Here is an 18,567-nt window from a genome sequence, read left to right as displayed (position 1 = left end):
AAGACTTTCATGAAAATCTCAGCTCTAAGAGTAGAAGAAGTTGCACAGCAGTTGGGAAACAGCCTTCACAAAGCATTGGGAACCACAGCCCACACAGCTCTCACAGGCCGCACAGCTCTCACAGCCCGCACAGCTCTCACAGCTCTCACAGCCCACACAGCTCTCACAGCCCACACAGCTCTCACAGCCCACACAGTTCTCACAGCCCACACAGCTCTCACAGCCCACACAGCTCTCACAGCCCACACAGCTCTCACAGCCCACACAGCTCTCTCAGCCCACACAGCTCTCTCAGCCCACACTGCTCTCTCAGCCCACACTGCTCTCTCAGCCCACACTGCTCTCTCAGCCCACACTGCTCTCTCAGCCCACACTGCTCTCACAGCCCACACTGCTCTCACAGCCCACACAGCTCTCACAGCCCACACAGCTCTCACAGCCCACACAGCTCTCACAGCCCACACAGCTCTCTCAGCCCACACAGCTCTCTCAGCCCACACTGCTCTCTCAGCCCACACTGCTCTCACAGCCCACACTGCTCTCACAGCCCACACTGCTCTCACAGCCCACACTGCTCTCACAGCCCACACTGCTCTCACAGCCCACATTGCTCTCACAGCCCACACTGCTCTCACAGCCCACACAGCTCTCTCAGCCCACACAGCTCTCTCAGCCCACACAGCTCTCTCAGCCCACACAGCTCTCTCAGCCCACACTGCTCTCTCAGCCCACACTGCTCTCTCAGCCCACACTGCTCTCTCAGCCCACACTGCTCTCTCAGCCCACACTGCTCTCTCAGCCCACACTGCTCTCACAGCCCACACTGCTCTCACAGCCCACACTGCTCTCACAGCCCACACTGCTCTCACAGCCCACACTGCTCTCACAGCCCACATTGCTCTCACAGCCCACACTGCTCTCACAGCCCACACTGCTCTCTCAGCCCACACAGCTCTCTCAGCCCACATAGCTGTGAGCTCACACAGCTCTCTCAGCCCACACAGCTCTCAGCCCACACAGCTCTCTCAGCCCACACAGCCCACACAGCCCACACAGCCCACACAGCCCACACAGCCCACACAGCCCACACAGCCCACACAGCCCTCACAGCCCTCACAGCCCTCACAGCTGTCTCGATTTTGAATAGAAGTCATTACAGATTACACAGAAAATCACGATGGGGTGCATTTAAGAGGTGTCTTTTCTCTCATGCCTTTTATGACACCTAACTAAATTAAGGTATTTTAACATCATACATCTGGCATTGCTAACATCAATTGAACCATGGTGCTGTGACCCCACTTCTGCCTTGTGCTTTCCGAGTTTCTGTGTTAATGCTATTAAACCTTTAAGTAAGGGTAGAGCCAGTGGGGATCTGAATATCTAACAAAGGCCATGCAATATCACAGGCCTATTTGGGCATATCACAGGGAAAGCAGTCTATTCTCTCCAGACTCCTTTTTTTTTACTGAGTTTTTATTTTGTTTATTTTTAAAGCACATACTACAGCGCGCCTTGAAACAACACTTCGCTCACTACTCCAACAGGGATAGAGATGACTGACCAGTCCTAACAGGGGATTTTAACCTTAACTAGAAATACAATTTGATGGATCGTCCATGTCTTACATGCACTGACAATTTCTGGGGTATTCCCAGGACAATAGTTGCACCTCAAAGGCATGAACCCAGGGGTCTTAGACTTCTCAAGACATTACCTTCATTAAATTTTCCTTCTCTGAATGGAAGGTTCCCTGGCAACAGGCCGCTGAAACAGACACATTTCTTGGCACATTATCGAAATGCGGTGTTTGACTATACTTTTCTCCCAGCAGGGTTCTTTGACATTGTTGATTCATTTGAAATTACACATCTTCTAGAAGAGTGGCTTCCGCAAACAACTTGTGACACTGTTTGTCCTGATCTTACAAAGTTCATGTGTTAACACTAGGCCCCAACATAGCCTGAAATGTACCTATGCGTAGACCTCTTACCAGTAAAATATGGTACATGCAAAAATTGGAACAGCAGAAAATAGAGCTAAACAGGTTCTTGGGCCACACGAAGAAGTCACTATTGAATGAAGTACGTCAAATTCAAATGTGCCGCCAGGGGTGCTCAAAGGCATTCTGGCAATTTATAAATAACCTTAATTGCCAGCATTAAAAGGAACCAGGTAACTCAATCTCTGGTATAAACTGGATTGCCCGCATCACCAGGAGATTGGGCTTCCCCACAGATGCTGAATTATCTTGTAGCCATGGTTCACATTATATTCTAAAAACTTCAAGACCAGACAGTTCACCAGGCCCCAATGGCCTCCCCACCGCCCTCTTCAAGTCTAATGTTGATTAATGGGTTCCTACCCTCTCACACTCTATAGCAGTGCATTTGAAACTCAAACAGTCCCTGTATTATGGCGATGATCAATTTTACATCCGATTTATTAAAAGAAAAGAAAAAGGTGATGTTGGACTGGTCCCAAACTATAGACTGTTTAACAAGAGCTTAAAAAAGAGAAAAACATATGAAAGTTTCCACGTCACAGATAAACAAAGCTGCAAGGTATTTCTCCACAACTGTCATTACGTTTTATTAAAGCTTTGCTAGTTGTCTGACGTTGAAGAAGACTGTAAAGATATGTTTTACAGAAAGTAGGTTCATGGGAAACAACTCCCACAAAGTCTCACATTTAGTGGAAAAAGTTGCTTGCAAAAAAGCTTTTGTGGGAAAATTGTTCTGCAAAGAATGCTTGATGCAATGCTTTGTAACGCTGACAAGCTTCAAAGTGTGCACTTTCTGTCGACCTCATAAAAGTGTGGGGAAACATTCAGTTTTACACTGCCATGATTTTAAAGGGGATATGTCCAACATAGTCCCAGGAACGCCAGATCCGTGCCAGATTTTCAGGATAACCGCAGACGATGTAAATGAGTTTGGTTTAGATTCACTGAATGTAAGCTATTTTAAAGCAGTATCTGGGAATCTGACATGGACCCAACCCTCCTTGAACTTCGTTTTACATGTGTGACTTTTCCTGTTTTGCATTGAAAATAAGTCTACTCTTTAAAGGTAGTTTTTTTATTGAGGTATTTCTTTTTGGGAAATCATGCGTCTAACCTTCTAACCTTTGCACCAAACCGAAGTGACTTGCGACACATGTCAAAATAACACCAACGTACTAATTAGCGGCTTTTAAAACATGCAGACGTATTATTATATGCAATGGCCAGCCTAAGGGTATATGCATTAGGTATGCGCTGTAGTGTCCCAGAGATCAGCACTTTCATAGATCCCCAATGGACGCACCGCTACTGGATCCAGCTATATGCAAATCAGTCTTGACCCTGAGCCTCATGAGAACAGTCCAGCCAGAACTGCAAAGCCAGGTCTTCCCTGAACCGGTAATAAGCATCCTGATACCGGTTTTGGGCTAACAGACTCCGCACTTGCAAAGATACTACACGTAAATCCCTTTGTGAATAGCAAGCCGTTGTAAACCTAACAAAAAAGTTTTCCTTTGTGAACCAGGCCTAGAGTATTCTGCTTATCAGAACATAGAAATGAAAGCTGTATTATAATGATAACTTCAATTCCCATGCAGAACTTGGAACGGGCAATCATAGATGCACTTGGTAAGTACCACAACATGCAGTATTGGTATTCATTGGGAGTGGTACTATCGCATAAAACAGCAGCCTGGGCCCTGGAATAGAGTCATATGTATCCACTAGGAATACAGAAGTGATGCCTAGACTTCTGTGCCCTTTGCACCACATTACAGTACGCTTTGAATGCCAGCCTCTGCGCATGGATTTACAGGATTCATGCACCACCTCCCTGCCAAGGATCCAAGGTCTGCTTGGAGTATTTAGATGTCCATTAATGCCTCTGCATGCATGCTCGATGCTATATTGAAAATAGATTTATGTCAAGAAATGCTGCCCGAGCAGAGATTAAACTGTAGCCGCTGCTCCCACAAACGCCCGTCCCTCACTAAATAACGTGACCGAGGCGGCCCAGCTTTCCATACAATAAATTGCAACGCAGAACAAGCAGCAGAGAAAGAAAAAAACACACACAAAGAAGCTGAAAGTTAATTAAACTGTACCACAGCTGAGCAAAGAACTGCTTAAAATGTATTTTGTCCTTTAAAGTACCAATAATGCCACCTGTTTTTTTGTTTTCTGTAAACCTTGGGGAAACCGTACTGTAGCAAAGAGGGAATTATGCAAAATCATGACTGAAGAGCAAGTAATTAATAATTCAAAATCAATTATGTGGTGCAATTCATGCTAAAAAGGCTCGATTGGTGTGTGGCCTAGTCAATTGTCGCACACTTGTGTTAGGTTCTTGAGGAAAATGTATGGAGCTACGGGGCGACTATGTATAGGGATGTGCAACGTTTTTAGTACATAAGGGTTAATTTTTCGTTGTTGGCAATTATTCTCCTTTCAGTAGTTGCAGGTTCCTGCTTTCCCTTCACACATACGTACCCCAAGAAGAGCATAACCTTTTCTTCCACACTTTCGTGTCCTAGGGCGGTATCATGACCGTGTGTGCTGGCAGCGAGCAGGGCTGTGGGCAATATTTTGATTTCGAGTAATTCATATCAGGCGGAACGAATGGGCTTGGCTCGTGTGATACACTTTGTTAAACACTTTGTATTCTTCACAACCCCTATGGTTTCACAAACGCAAGAATAGGGGGGAGCAGGAATTAAGTCATGGAACTCAAACAGACACGAAAGTCATCCAATCATGAGCAAGGGACAGGCCTAATGTCTGCTCTAAGCACATGTTTAAATATTGGTCCATTACAGGTGTCTGTAGCAAGACAACAAAAACACTTAACTGCATGCTTGAGGTCTGTGCCCACTGAAACACCACATTTCCAGGTTTTAATCTTGTAGTTATGCGAGGTAGGGGAAACATTTATCTGAAAGGTGCAATGCGCATCAGCAGTTAAGGGCACAAGGGAAGTCTTCCTCTAGTGAACCCATAGCCAGAACTCTATCTACTGATACCTCCAACATAGTTAGGACTTGAGTTTTTAATATTCCCCCAAATCTCACGCTCTGTTTGTTCAATGGAATATGTTTTACATTTCAGGAAACTGTCAGCCACTTACCAGAAGCGATAGGAAGCGACTGACAGGCCTGAATCTGTGTCTATAAATGTCACTTGGGCAATTCATCAAGTTAATTTTCCTTCATGGGGCACAGAAGGCGTCCTGATATTTTTTCACGTGAGTTGAGATCACTGACAGGCACTAATTTCACTGTTGACAGAGGGCTTTCACCGCCTTGCCGCCAGCGCCAGCTAATGGCCACGCGCCTCTTGTCGGCGCGTGATGAGAAGTGGGTTCATTATTTGGTCAGATAACTGCCTTATTAGGTGCATTCAGGCCTCTCCGCAGATTCTAGCTGTGATAAATCGTTTCATGGAATGGTACAACGGCGGGTGCCTGAGGGCACCTGAGAATCGACATTTAGTGAAATAGCCACATTTAAAAGCGAGGAGGATGTACATTGCTTTTCTCATCATTAATCAATGGTGCATAAGATATATCATTGTATTTCGCATTAAACATTAAGTTAAATAGAATTTCTTTGTTTTTGGGCGTTCTTTGTACAGTGACATCGCGCAACAGTAGTGTGTCATATTTCACAGATGTCAGCTGTTTTTATATTTCATTCAAAACAAAAGATACTACCATGTGATATTTTCTGTTGTTAATCAGGCAGCTGGGTTCTTTGAGCAGACATAAAGTGTTACTGCATGTGAGCTAGTGTTCTTTAAAGAGCTGCATATTTAACTATTTCCTAATTTTAAATCTCTCCCACTTCAACTTCTGTCTGGATGTAATACGTTGGCACTATATCAGGCAGGGCCTAGATCCTGATTTGTTCTTACAAACTTCCATTTTCGCTGAAAAATGGATTACTAGCCAGCTGCCATTACTGATGTTTGCACCCATGATTTGCTGTAGGGAAAATAAAGTGCCAACTGTGCAAAGGACCTTTTGCACATGCATAATTAGGGAATGCAATGAACTTTGTTGGTGTTGTTCACCAATCCTGAATAAATTACTGAAAATTGAGCAACTGCAAATTTGCAAACCCTGTGCAATCTCAAAGTCATTAATGATCAGACCCCAGGTTCAAAGTGCAAGTCATAATCTGGCTATTTGGCATCCATTTTGTAAGCTTCAGAAGGCGTACCATGGTTTCCGCCTATGGTAGGACTCACAGCTGCAGCAGTTGTGTACCGATACCCCCCTACGATCCCACTTCCTGGACACGAGGGTCACTACTTTGAAACCTAAGCTAAATATGCTAAATCTGAAGGCATTACCATAAAGTATTATCACATGGTATTTCCTACAGCTATAAAGTTGGGTCCAAGTACATGGAAGAAACGCCTGGGATAACGCAGTCATTACACATCTTTCTGTAGCGTTTCCATTTGGCTTTCACCAGAATTTAACAGTCAGCATTTCTGTGAAATAAAGCTGCCGAGGGCACTCACCGTCTTTCTTCGGCAATCAGGAATCCGAATCGGCATCTTGGAAACTTTCCCCACGACGTCTGCCAAGGGCTCCTGCTGCTCCTCTCGCAGCCCCTCCGGGCCAGGGACGACTGCTCGCACAGAGAGGCTGGTGATGCTCACACGACCACTGACTCCACACACCACCACGAGGAGGGCCCAGAACCGGATCCTACGTCAGCAGCGCGGCATCCAATAATGGATTGCCCTGCCCTGCTGCACGGTGACCGGCCAATGGATTGGCTCGGGGGGGCACACTAGCTGCTCGCCCTGTCGCCAGTGTAAACGCCGGGGCTCCTGCCTGGTTTAACCAGCACCCCCCTGTCACTAATATCATGGGGGAACTATCATTGCGCATGCGCGGGCAAGTTTTAGCCCCACCGCAGCATATGCGCATTAGGTATGCCTGCAAGCCCTGACTCTGACGTAGACCTGGTCTGGACTGTCACTCACAGTCACAGACCAGCCCCGCCGCCCGGCCCAGCCCCCTGCGCATCCCGTTTCAGTCGGGTGCTGCCCGGGCCGGATAATTGCTGTAAATTAATTTAAAAAATACACGACTGAGTTCAGTTCTGTTTTGGACAATTATTAATATACTTGCAGCAGCGGCGGGTCCATGGGCTGGTGGGGCTACGCCCCTACGCCCCAATGGACGCACCGCTGCTGTTTAACAGTGCCCCTCAAGTCTCGTTAACCACTCTCTCACAAGCATTTCTTTTGTATAGTGCCACTTGTGCAGCTGTAAGCTAATCGATCACTTTACATCACACACACATTACACAGAGACCATGAATCATAAGTGTGTAAATCAGTGTAAAGGAGAAGTTACATCAGACAGGGGACTACAAGGTGTAGGAGTCACAACTTGTGACCAGCAGCGGTGCGTCCATTGGGGCGTAGGGGCGTAGCCCCACCAGCCCATGGACCCGCCGCTGCTGCAAGTATATTAATAATTGTCCAAAACAGAACTGAACTCAGTCGTGTATTTTTTTAATTAATTTACAGCAATTATCCGGCCCGGGCAGCACCCGACTGAAACGGGATGCGCAGGGGGCTGGGCCGGGCGGCGGGGCTGGTCTGTGACTGTGAGTGACAGTCCAGACCAGGTCTACGTCAGAGTCAGGGCTTGCAGGCATACCTAATGCGCATATGCTGCGGTGGGGCTAAAACTTGCCCGCGCATGCGCAATGATAGTTCCCCCATGATATTAGTGACAGGGGGGTGCTGGTTAAACCAGGCAGGAGCCCCGGCGTTTACACTGGCGACAGGGCGAGCAGCTAGTGTGCCCCCCCGAGCCAATCCATTGGCCGGTCACCGTGCAGCAGGGCAGGGCAATCCATTATTGGATGCCGCGCTGCTGACGTAGGATCCGGTTCTGGGCCCTCCTCGTGGTGGTGTGTGGAGTCAGTGGTCGTGTGAGCATCACCAGCCTCTCTGTGCGAGCAGTCGTCCCTGGCCCGGAGGGGCTGCGAGAGGAGCAGCAGGAGCCCTTGGCAGACGTCGTGGGGAAAGTTTCCAAGATGCCGATTCGGATTCCTGATTGCCGAAGAAAGACGGTGAGTGCCCTCGGCAGCTTTATTTCACAGAAATGCTGACTGTTAAATTCTGGTGAAAGCCAAATGGAAACGCTACAGAAAGATGTGTAATGACTGCGTTATCCCAGGCGTTTCTTCCATGTACTTGGACCCAACTTTATAGCTGTAGGAAATACCATGTGATAATACTTTATGGTAATGCCTTCAGATTTAGCATATTTAGCTTAGGTTTCAAAGTAGTGACCCTCGTGTCCAGGAAGTGGGATCGTAGGGGGGTATCGGTACACAACTGCTGCAGCTGTGAGTCCTACCATAGGCGGAAACCATGGTACGCCTTCTGAAGCTTACAAAATGGATGCCAAATAGCCAGATTATGACTTGCACTTTGAACCTGGGGTCTGATCATTAATGACTTTGAGATTGCACAGGGTTTGCAAATTTGCAGTTGCTCAATTTTCAGTAATTTATTCAGGATTGGTGAACAACACCAACAAAGTTCATTGCATTCCCTAATTATGCATGTGCAAAAGGTCCTTTGCACAGTTGGCACTTTATTTTCCCTACAGCAAATCATGGGTGCAAACATCAGTAATGGCAGCTGGCTAGTAATCCATTTTTCAGCGAAAATGGAAGTTTGTAAGAACAAATCAGGATCTAGGCCCTGCCTGATATAGTGCCAACGTATTACATCCAGACAGAAGTTGAAGTGGGAGAGATTTAAAATTAGGAAATAGTTAAATATGCAGCTCTTTAAAGAACACTAGCTCACATGCAGTAACACTTTATGTCTGCTCAAAGAACCCAGCTGCCTGATTAACAACAGAAAATATCACATGGTAGTATCTTTTGTTTTGAATGAAATATAAAAACAGCTGACATCTGTGAAATATGACACACTACTGTTGCGCGATGTCACTGTACAAAGAACGCCCAAAAACAAAGAAATTCTATTTAACTTAATGTTTAATGCGAAATACAATGATATATCTTATGCACCATTGATTAATGATGAGAAAAGCAATGTACATCCTCCTCGCTTTTAAATGTGGCTATTTCACTAAATGTCGATTCTCAGGTGCCCTCAGGCACCCGCCGTTGTACCATTCCATGAAACGATTTATCACAGCTAGAATCTGCGGAGAGGCCTGAATGCACCTAATAAGGCAGTTATCTGACCAAATAATGAACCCACTTCTCATCACGCGCCGACAAGAGGCGCGTGGCCATTAGCTGGCGCTGGCGGCAAGGCGGTGAAAGCCCTCTGTCAACAGTGAAATTAGTGCCTGTCAGTGATCTCAACTCACGTGAAAAAATATCAGGACGCCTTCTGTGCCCCATGAAGGAAAATTAACTTGATGAATTGCCCAAGTGACATTTATAGACACAGATTCAGGCCTGTCAGTCGCTTCCTATCGCTTCTGGTAAGTGGCTGACAGTTTCCTGAAATGTAAAACATATTCCATTGAACAAACAGAGCGTGAGATTTGGGGGAATATTAAAAACTCAAGTCCTAACTATGTTGGAGGTATCAGTAGATAGAGTTCTGGCTATGGGTTCACTAGAGGAAGACTTCCCTTGTGCCCTTAACTGCTGATGCGCATTGCACCTTTCAGATAAATGTTTCCCCTACCTCGCATAACTACAAGATTAAAACCTGGAAATGTGGTGTTTCAGTGGGCACAGACCTCAAGCATGCAGTTAAGTGTTTTTGTTGTCTTGCTACAGACACCTGTAATGGACCAATATTTAAACATGTGCTTAGAGCAGACATTAGGCCTGTCCCTTGCTCATGATTGGATGACTTTCGTGTCTGTTTGAGTTCCATGACTTAATTCCTGCTCCCCCCTATTCTTGCGTTTGTGAAACCATAGGGGTTGTGAAGAATACAAAGTGTTTAACAAAGTGTATCACACGAGCCAAGCCCATTCGTTCCGCCTGATATGAATTACTCGAAATCAAAATATTGCCCACAGCCCTGCTCGCTGCCAGCACACACGGTCATGATACCGCCCTAGGACACGAAAGTGTGGAAGAAAAGGTTATGCTCTTCTTGGGGTACGTATGTGTGAAGGGAAAGCAGGAACCTGCAACTACTGAAAGGAGAATAATTGCCAACAACGAAAAATTAACCCTTATGTACTAAAAACGTTGCACATCCCTATACATAGTCGCCCCGTAGCTCCATACATTTTCCTCAAGAACCTAACACAAGTGTGCGACAATTGACTAGGCCACACACCAATCGAGCCTTTTTAGCATGAATTGCACCACATAATTGATTTTGAATTATTAATTACTTGCTCTTCAGTCATGATTTTGCATAATTCCCTCTTTGCTACAGTACGGTTTCCCCAAGGTTTACAGAAAACAAAAAAACAGGTGGCATTATTGGTACTTTAAAGGACAAAATACATTTTAAGCAGTTCTTTGCTCAGCTGTGGTACAGTTTAATTAACTTTCAGCTTCTTTGTGTGTGTTTTTTTCTTTCTCTGCTGCTTGTTCTGCGTTGCAATTTATTGTATGGAAAGCTGGGCCGCCTCGGTCACGTTATTTAGTGAGGGACGGGCGTTTGTGGGAGCAGCGGCTACAGTTTAATCTCTGCTCGGGCAGCATTTCTTGACATAAATCTATTTTCAATATAGCATCGAGCATGCATGCAGAGGCATTAATGGACATCTAAATACTCCAAGCAGACCTTGGATCCTTGGCAGGGAGGTGGTGCATGAATCCTGTAAATCCATGCGCAGAGGCTGGCATTCAAAGCGTACTGTAATGTGGTGCAAAGGGCACAGAAGTCTAGGCATCACTTCTGTATTCCTAGTGGATACATATGACTCTATTCCAGGGCCCAGGCTGCTGTTTTATGCGATAGTACCACTCCCAATGAATACCAATACTGCATGTTGTGGTACTTACCAAGTGCATCTATGATTGCCCGTTCCAAGTTCTGCATGGGAATTGAAGTTATCATTATAATACAGCTTTCATTTCTATGTTCTGATAAGCAGAATACTCTAGGCCTGGTTCACAAAGGAAAACTTTTTTGTTAGGTTTACAACGGCTTGCTATTCACAAAGGGATTTACGTGTAGTATCTTTGCAAGTGCGGAGTCTGTTAGCCCAAAACCGGTATCAGGATGCTTATTACCGGTTCAGGGAAGACCTGGCTTTGCAGTTCTGGCTGGACTGTTCTCATGAGGCTCAGGGTCAAGACTGATTTGCATATAGCTGGATCCAGTAGCGGTGCGTCCATTGGGGATCTATGAAAGTGCTGATCTCTGGGACACTACAGCGCATACCTAATGCATATACCCTTAGGCTGGCCATTGCATATAATAATACGTCTGCATGTTTTAAAAGCCGCTAATTAGTACGTTGGTGTTATTTTGACATGTGTCGCAAGTCACTTCGGTTTGGTGCAAAGGTTAGAAGGTTAGACGCATGATTTCCCAAAAAGAAATACCTCAATAAAAAAACTACCTTTAAAGAGTAGACTTATTTTCAATGCAAAACAGGAAAAGTCACACATGTAAAACGAAGTTCAAGGAGGGTTGGGTCCATGTCAGATTCCCAGATACTGCTTTAAAATAGCTTACATTCAGTGAATCTAAACCAAACTCATTTACATCGTCTGCGGTTATCCTGAAAATCTGGCACGGATCTGGCGTTCCTGGGACTATGTTGGACATATCCCCTTTAAAATCATGGCAGTGTAAAACTGAATGTTTCCCCACACTTTTATGAGGTCGACAGAAAGTGCACACTTTGAAGCTTGTCAGCGTTACAAAGCATTGCATCAAGCATTCTTTGCAGAACAATTTTCCCACAAAAGCTTTTTTGCAAGCAACTTTTTCCACTAAATGTGAGACTTTGTGGGAGTTGTTTCCCATGAACCTACTTTCTGTAAAACATATCTTTACAGTCTTCTTCAACGTCAGACAACTAGCAAAGCTTTAATAAAACGTAATGACAGTTGTGGAGAAATACCTTGCAGCTTTGTTTATCTGTGACGTGGAAACTTTCATATGTTTTTCTCTTTTTTAAGCTCTTGTTAAACAGTCTATAGTTTGGGACCAGTCCAACATCACCTTTTTCTTTTCTTTTAATAAATCGGATGTAAAATTGATCATCGCCATAATACAGGGACTGTTTGAGTTTCAAATGCACTGCTATAGAGTGTGAGAGGGTAGGAACCCATTAATCAACATTAGACTTGAAGAGGGCGGTGGGGAGGCCATTGGGGCCTGGTGAACTGTCTGGTCTTGAAGTTTTTAGAATATAATGTGAACCATGGCTACAAGATAATTCAGCATCTGTGGGGAAGCCCAATCTCCTGGTGATGCGGGCAATCCAGTTTATACCAGAGATTGAGTTACCTGGTTCCTTTTAATGCTGGCAATTAAGGTTATTTATAAATTGCCAGAATGCCTTTGAGCACCCCTGGCGGCACATTTGAATTTGACGTACTTCATTCAATAGTGACTTCTTCGTGTGGCCCAAGAACCTGTTTAGCTCTATTTTCTGCTGTTCCAATTTTTGCATGTACCATATTTTACTGGTAAGAGGTCTACGCATAGGTACATTTCAGGCTATGTTGGGGCCTAGTGTTAACAGGAACTTTGTAAGATCAGGACAAACAGTGTCACAAGTTGTTTGCGGAAGCCACTCTTCTAGAAGATGTGTAATTTCAAATGAATCAACAATGTCAAAGAACCCTGCTGGGAGAAAAGTATAGTCAAACACCGCATTTCGATAATGTGCCAAGAAATGTGTCTGTTTCAGCGGCCTGTTGCCAGGGAACCTTCCATTCAGAGAAGGAAAATTTAATGAAGGTAATGTCTTGAGAAGTCTAAGACCCCTGGGTTCATGCCTTTGAGGTGCAACTATTGTCCTGGGAATACCCCAGAAATTGTCAGTGCATGTAAGACATGGACGATCCATCAAATTGTATTTCTAGTTAAGGTTAAAATCCCCTGTTAGGACTGGTCAGTCATCTCTATCCCTGTTGAGTAGTGAGCGAAGTGTTGTTTCAAGGCGCGCTGTAGTATGTGCTTTAATAGTACTGTCAGACTGGAGATAAATACCTATCGGTAGGAGTCTGGAGAGAATAGACTGCTTTCCCTGTGATATGCCCAAATAGGCCTGTGATATTGCATGGCCTTTGTTAGATATTCAGATCCCCACTGGCTCTACCCTTACTTAAAGGTTTAATAGCATTAACACAGAAACTCGGAAAGCACAAGGCAGAAGTGGGGTCACAGCACCATGGTTCAATTGATGTTAGCAATGCCAGATGTATGATGTTAAAATACCTTAATTTAGTTAGGTGTCATAAAAGGCATGAGAGAAAAGACACCTCTTAAATGCACCCCATCGTGATTTTCTGTGTAATCTGTAATGACTTCTATTCAAAATCGAGACAGCTGTGAGGGCTGTGAGGGCTGTGAGGGCTGTGTGGGCTGTGTGGGCTGTGTGGGCTGTGTGGGCTGTGTGGGCTGTGTGGGCTGTGTGGGCTGTGTGGGCTGAGAGAGCTGTGTGGGCTGAGAGCTGTGTGGGCTGAGAGAGCTGTGTGAGCTCACAGCTATGTGGGCTGAGAGAGCTGTGTGGGCTGAGAGAGCAGTGTGGGCTGTGAGAGCAGTGTGGGCTGTGAGAGCAATGTGGGCTGTGAGAGCAGTGTGGGCTGTGAGAGCAGTGTGGGCTGTGAGAGCAGTGTGGGCTGTGAGAGCAGTGTGGGCTGTGAGAGCAGTGTGGGCTGAGAGAGCAGTGTGGGCTGAGAGAGCAGTGTGGGCTGAGAGAGCAGTGTGGGCTGAGAGAGCTGTGTGGGCTGAGAGAGCTGTGTGGGCTGAGAGAGCTGTGTGGGCTGAGAGAGCTGTGTGGGCTGAGAGAGCTGTGTGGGCTGTGAGAGCAGTGTGGGCTGTGAGAGCAATGTGGGCTGTGAGAGCAGTGTGGGCTGTGAGAGCAGTGTGGGCTGTGAGAGCAGTGTGGGCTGTGAGAGCAGTGTGGGCTGTGAGAGCAGTGTGGGCTGTGAGAGCTGTGTGGGCTGTGAGAGCTGTGTGGGCTGAGAGAGCTGTGTGGGCTGAGAGAGCTGTGTGGGCTGTGAGAGCTGTGTGGGCTGAGAGAGCTGTGTGGGCTGTGAGAGCAGTGTGGGCTGAGAGAGCAGTGTGGGCTGAGAGAGCAGTGTGGGCTGAGAGAGCAGTGTGGGCTGAGAGAGCAGTGTGGGCTGAGAGAGCTGTGTGGGCTGAGAGAGCTGTGTGGGCTGTGAGAGCTGTGTGGGCTGTGAGAGCTGTGTGGGCTGTGAGAGCTGTGTGGGCTGTGAGAGCTGTGTGGGCTGTGAGAGCTGTGTGGGCTGTGAGAGCTGTGTGGGCTGTGAGAGCTGTGAGAGCTGTGCGGGCTGTGAGAGCTGTGCGGCCTGTGAGAGCTGTGTGGGCTGTGGTTCCCAATGCTTTGTGAAGGCTGTTTCCCAACTGCTGTGCAACTTCTTCTACTCTTAGAGCTGAGATTTTCATGAAAGTCTTATAGTCTGAATTCAGCACCTGAGCGTAATAGGACGAAATGTATGAAGCTCTGTGGTTATACTGAATAAGCAGCTACCTATGTTATGCCATCTATTAATGTAATAACTGCACTTTCACAATTGCTTTATTAACCTTCCTGCTTTCTCAAATTTGCTTGAAAATGCACGATTTTTCTTCTTTTTTTTCCAAAATTTTCGTGGGGGGGGTAATCCCCCCAAACCCCCCTTTTGGGGTTCGGGCTCGCTCGCTGCGCTCGCTCGCTACGGTGCTGTATGCAAATCACTTTGCGCCCCACCACTTATAAATGTCACCCATAGCCCCTGCTTGTGACTCACAAGTCATCCCAACTGGCAGACGGTACAGTTTAAGAATGCTTAGTCTTGAGAAGCACAAACTCAGAATTTAAAACGTAACACCATGGTTGGTGGTTGGCTTTACTAATAAGAATTGCTTTCTACCCAAGTGAAACCCTTTTTGCAACGAGGATAATGAAAGACTGGGGGAAAAATCATAACACTTTAATCTATACCTTGCAATATGCATGAAGCTCTTTGATGTTAGTTAATAGCTCACTGTTCCATATTAGAATTTAAGCGTATAAACTGCAAGTAAGAATAGGATGTCTCTGACAGAAGCAATAACCCACTGACCTTTTACATTGTATGCACTTTGTGATCTGCAAGGTACCCATGCTTGCAGCAGGAATTTTAACCACCTGCGGTACTTTAAGATGAGGTAAAACTTCCACTAGACAAAAGTACGGTCTCTTTGCAGAGGATACATCAATCACCAGACATTTTTATGGTTGCTTGAAAATTGCTGGAGGCAAGGAACGCAGCAGGAAGTGGCTTTAAAACCATATTTTACTTGAATACACAGCGCCACCCCCTAAAGTCAGCGCATGGTGAGTTATCACCGAACTAGAGCCAGCCCTGCAGTGTATACACTGAGTTACACAATAGCAGGCCCTGTCAGCTGAAACCCACAAAGGAATAGGGTTTCTGCATACAGGAATCGGGAGCAGGGAGTCTAGTCTTGAAATCGGTAGTCTCCCGTCTGAAACTGGAAGGTTGGTATGTATACGCTGCATCCCCTCCCGCCCATCTTCCGTTGTCAGCTTGCTGTCCTAATTCCTTCCGCCCACCCACCGTTTTCAGATAGCGTATACTTCCCTGTCCACTCTCCGTTGTCTGTTTGCACTACACACACAGCCAGACTGGGAACAGCAACTAGCCCTGGCAATCTGCTCGACCTGCCTCGGGGAGGGCAGGGGGTGGGAGTGGGGGTTCTAGTGAAAAGCACTGTTCCCGCTTTTGTTACAAGGGGCCGATATTGCAGCATTGCTGCAAAACCGACACCCACGGGTCCAAAACCGGCCCCCACGGGTCCGCAACGGGCCCTCACCCTTCTGGCCCACCGGGAAAACAACATGGGAGTGCTACAGGCAGTCCGGCCCTGCGCACTCAGCCAGTTCCTCCCACCCTCCTTGGTCCATATGTTCCACCATTGTCTTGCTTCTCCTCTCACCCAAGTCCTGCATCCTTCTCTCCCACCCTTCCTTCCTAAGTTTTGCTTAGCTTTCGAACCTGCGCTCGTTTGTTTTTTTAATTTAAATAAAAGCGCATTAGCGCAGGCGTGTCATAGATTGAAATAATGTTTTGCTATTCAGCACAGCAGCCGCCCTGTTGTACAGCTTGGCTAAAAATTATTGCCAAAAGTTCTCATAGGCGCAATCTTTTGCCTTTGTCAATGCTTGTTAGAAGACATTGAGGGGGTTCTGAAACATTGTATGGGCAGGGAAAGAGATATCTTGCCTTTTGCTCAGAGGACATTACTGGAAGTATTATCACATGCTGTCTTTAATATAAAAAAAAATTAAAAAACGTAGCGGCATACCATTTTAGTAAGCAATCTTTATTGAAATCCTACAGGTGGAGCATGTTGACAATCCGTATTTGATAAAGGCACAGCCAGCTACCAAGAGTGGCTAAATCTAAAAGCATGGTTATTATTTTAAAAAGTTCACAGCTTCCGCTAAATGGGCGTCTACTGTAGCCTTGTCTTATTTCTACTTTTTCCTGTATTTTTATTAGCATATTAATGTAAAAATATATTTCCATACAGTCTTTACGACACTTGGAGCATATTTAATATACGTCACTTTAAAGCCCGGTTTCCTGCTTCTGTTGTATGTTTTGCTCAGTGTGGCCAGTCTTTCCTGGAATGGAAGCCGACAGGCAGGTCCCAGATCCTGGGCTCCTTTGAATCCGTTGTGCAAGTGAAGCCGCGCGGCACAATGCCTCCCCCAGACGTCAGCTGACCCCGGCTCGCCGTGCTCTCTGAGTCAGGACTCGTAAGATGACGCGGCACTTTGAGACTGAGGTGTTGTTGTGATCCGGGGGCTCGCGCCGACAGACGTCCCTGGCTCGCGCTCCGATGTGGACATGCCACGACGCGTCCGGTTCCTTGTTTAGGTTGAGGACGAGGCGATCTCCGCGTTGTAGTCGCTGGAAGAGTCCCGGCTGCCGCAGACCGATGCTGCCGACCTGTCGTTCACAAACTGAGACAACTTTTCACCCACAATGGCTGAGTCGGATCGTCTTAGTAAGTACCAGCAGAAAGAATCTGCAAAATGCCGCGGGCGACAGACTGGCGAAAGATCTTTTGCATTTAAATCGTAGACTCTTGCTAAATATCTAAGTTTTATACCACCCTGTGTGATTTGGCAAAAACGGTTCAATTCGCAAATAAGTTTACAATTTAACGTGGTCTCAAGATTAAAGGTTAAGAATCCTTTTGTTAGGTCAAAGACAGTCTGGTTGCGAAAGACTTATTGTGGACATGACAGCAGCTGACCTGCACAAAAACTTTTTAATGGCTTTTTGTCACTGTTTTTAGGTCTCGCCTAGGCAGCACATGCGCTGTCTATTCAAGACATGATATCTTCAGTCTATGGGCTTAGACCCTGCCTCCAACTTTTGATTGGCTTTTTTCAGTGTCCTTTAACCGCATGCGTGCGGGCGGAATTCCGCCCGTACGCTGAGATTTGCGGTATCGCATGTTTCATGACGAGCTGGGCTCGTCATCAGCGTAGCAGGAGGCTACCTCATGACGAGCCCAGCTCGTCATGAGCGTCGAAGGGGTTAAAAAAACGTTGCTTCTAATTGGGTAATGGTTTCTGGTTGTCCCACCTTTTTCTCAATTTTTAACTCCCATGGAGTATTGCTGGAGGACTTGTCCGCTTCCACGTTTGTCATTGAATTTTGTTTCTGTGGCACTTTTTTTTCTATGTAAACAAACACCTCAGTAGTGGGAGCAAGAAGATGAGCGTGCCTTATACTCGGAGCAGCCGTATGCCAGCACCAGACACCGGATCAAAGAGCGGTGTGTAATGACTTTGCCCCCGCCCTCCCCCGCCCCATTGCGAGAGGTAGGCCTTTTCTCTTCGCGTCCACAGCGGTGTGTGTGCTTTTAGCTAATCAACTCAGACCTGAGCGGACCCGGCGTCGGTGCATGGCGCACAACACACTTCACCATTGGGGAGGCATATATTGGCTTTGTGTGCACCTGAATCAACTACTTGGTTGTATCGGCCCGCGGTAGCAGCGGTAGGCGTACCGTGCTATTTTTATTTTGCCTTTCTTGGCTCGTGTCGCATGACTGTAGTTGTGTATGCGTGGGTAAACAAGCTTTAATGACATGGTTTGTTAGCCCACGTGACTCGGTGTTGTGCTTCATGTTTAATATTTTTTTTCTATTAGCCGTTCCTAAAGGTAAGTTTGCTAGCTTTTTAATTTTTTTATTTTTATGGCACAGAGAGAGCCTACGCTGACACTCAAAACCAGTTTCCTAGTTCCGAAGTTGGCAGCTTTAAATGTTATGCCACATCCTGTCTCCAAGAGGATCTGCATTCTTTTGGGCTTTTATCTGCGTTTTAAATTGGTGGGGCACCCTCTGAATGCACCCACCTA

General features: G+C 46.2%; 1 protein-coding gene across 4 annotated transcripts in view; it reads left to right on the top strand.

The window, feature by feature from the left end:
- Window positions 1-18,567, top strand: part of SLC11A2 (solute carrier family 11 member 2) — a 358,374-nt gene that overhangs the window by 115,574 nt on the left and 224,233 nt on the right. Inside the window, exon 1 of one of the 4 annotated variants that reach the window (XM_078688846.1) lies at window positions 16,952-17,200. The exons of the other annotated variants lie outside the window; for them this stretch is intronic. Coding sequence (XP_078544972.1) covers window positions 17,179-17,200 — 22 coding nt within the window. The 5' untranslated portion in view covers window positions 16,952-17,178. Of the gene's footprint in view, window positions 1-16,951; window positions 17,201-18,567 lie in introns of those variants that run through there. 4 annotated transcript variants of the gene reach the window in all.

This window comes from Lissotriton helveticus, chromosome 1_1 (genome assembly GCF_964261635.1).
Source record: "Lissotriton helveticus chromosome 1_1, aLisHel1.1, whole genome shotgun sequence".
In the NCBI taxonomy this organism is placed as follows: domain Eukaryota; kingdom Metazoa; phylum Chordata; class Amphibia; order Caudata; family Salamandridae; genus Lissotriton; species Lissotriton helveticus.
This window is presented reverse-complemented; position numbering and strand designations above follow the sequence as displayed.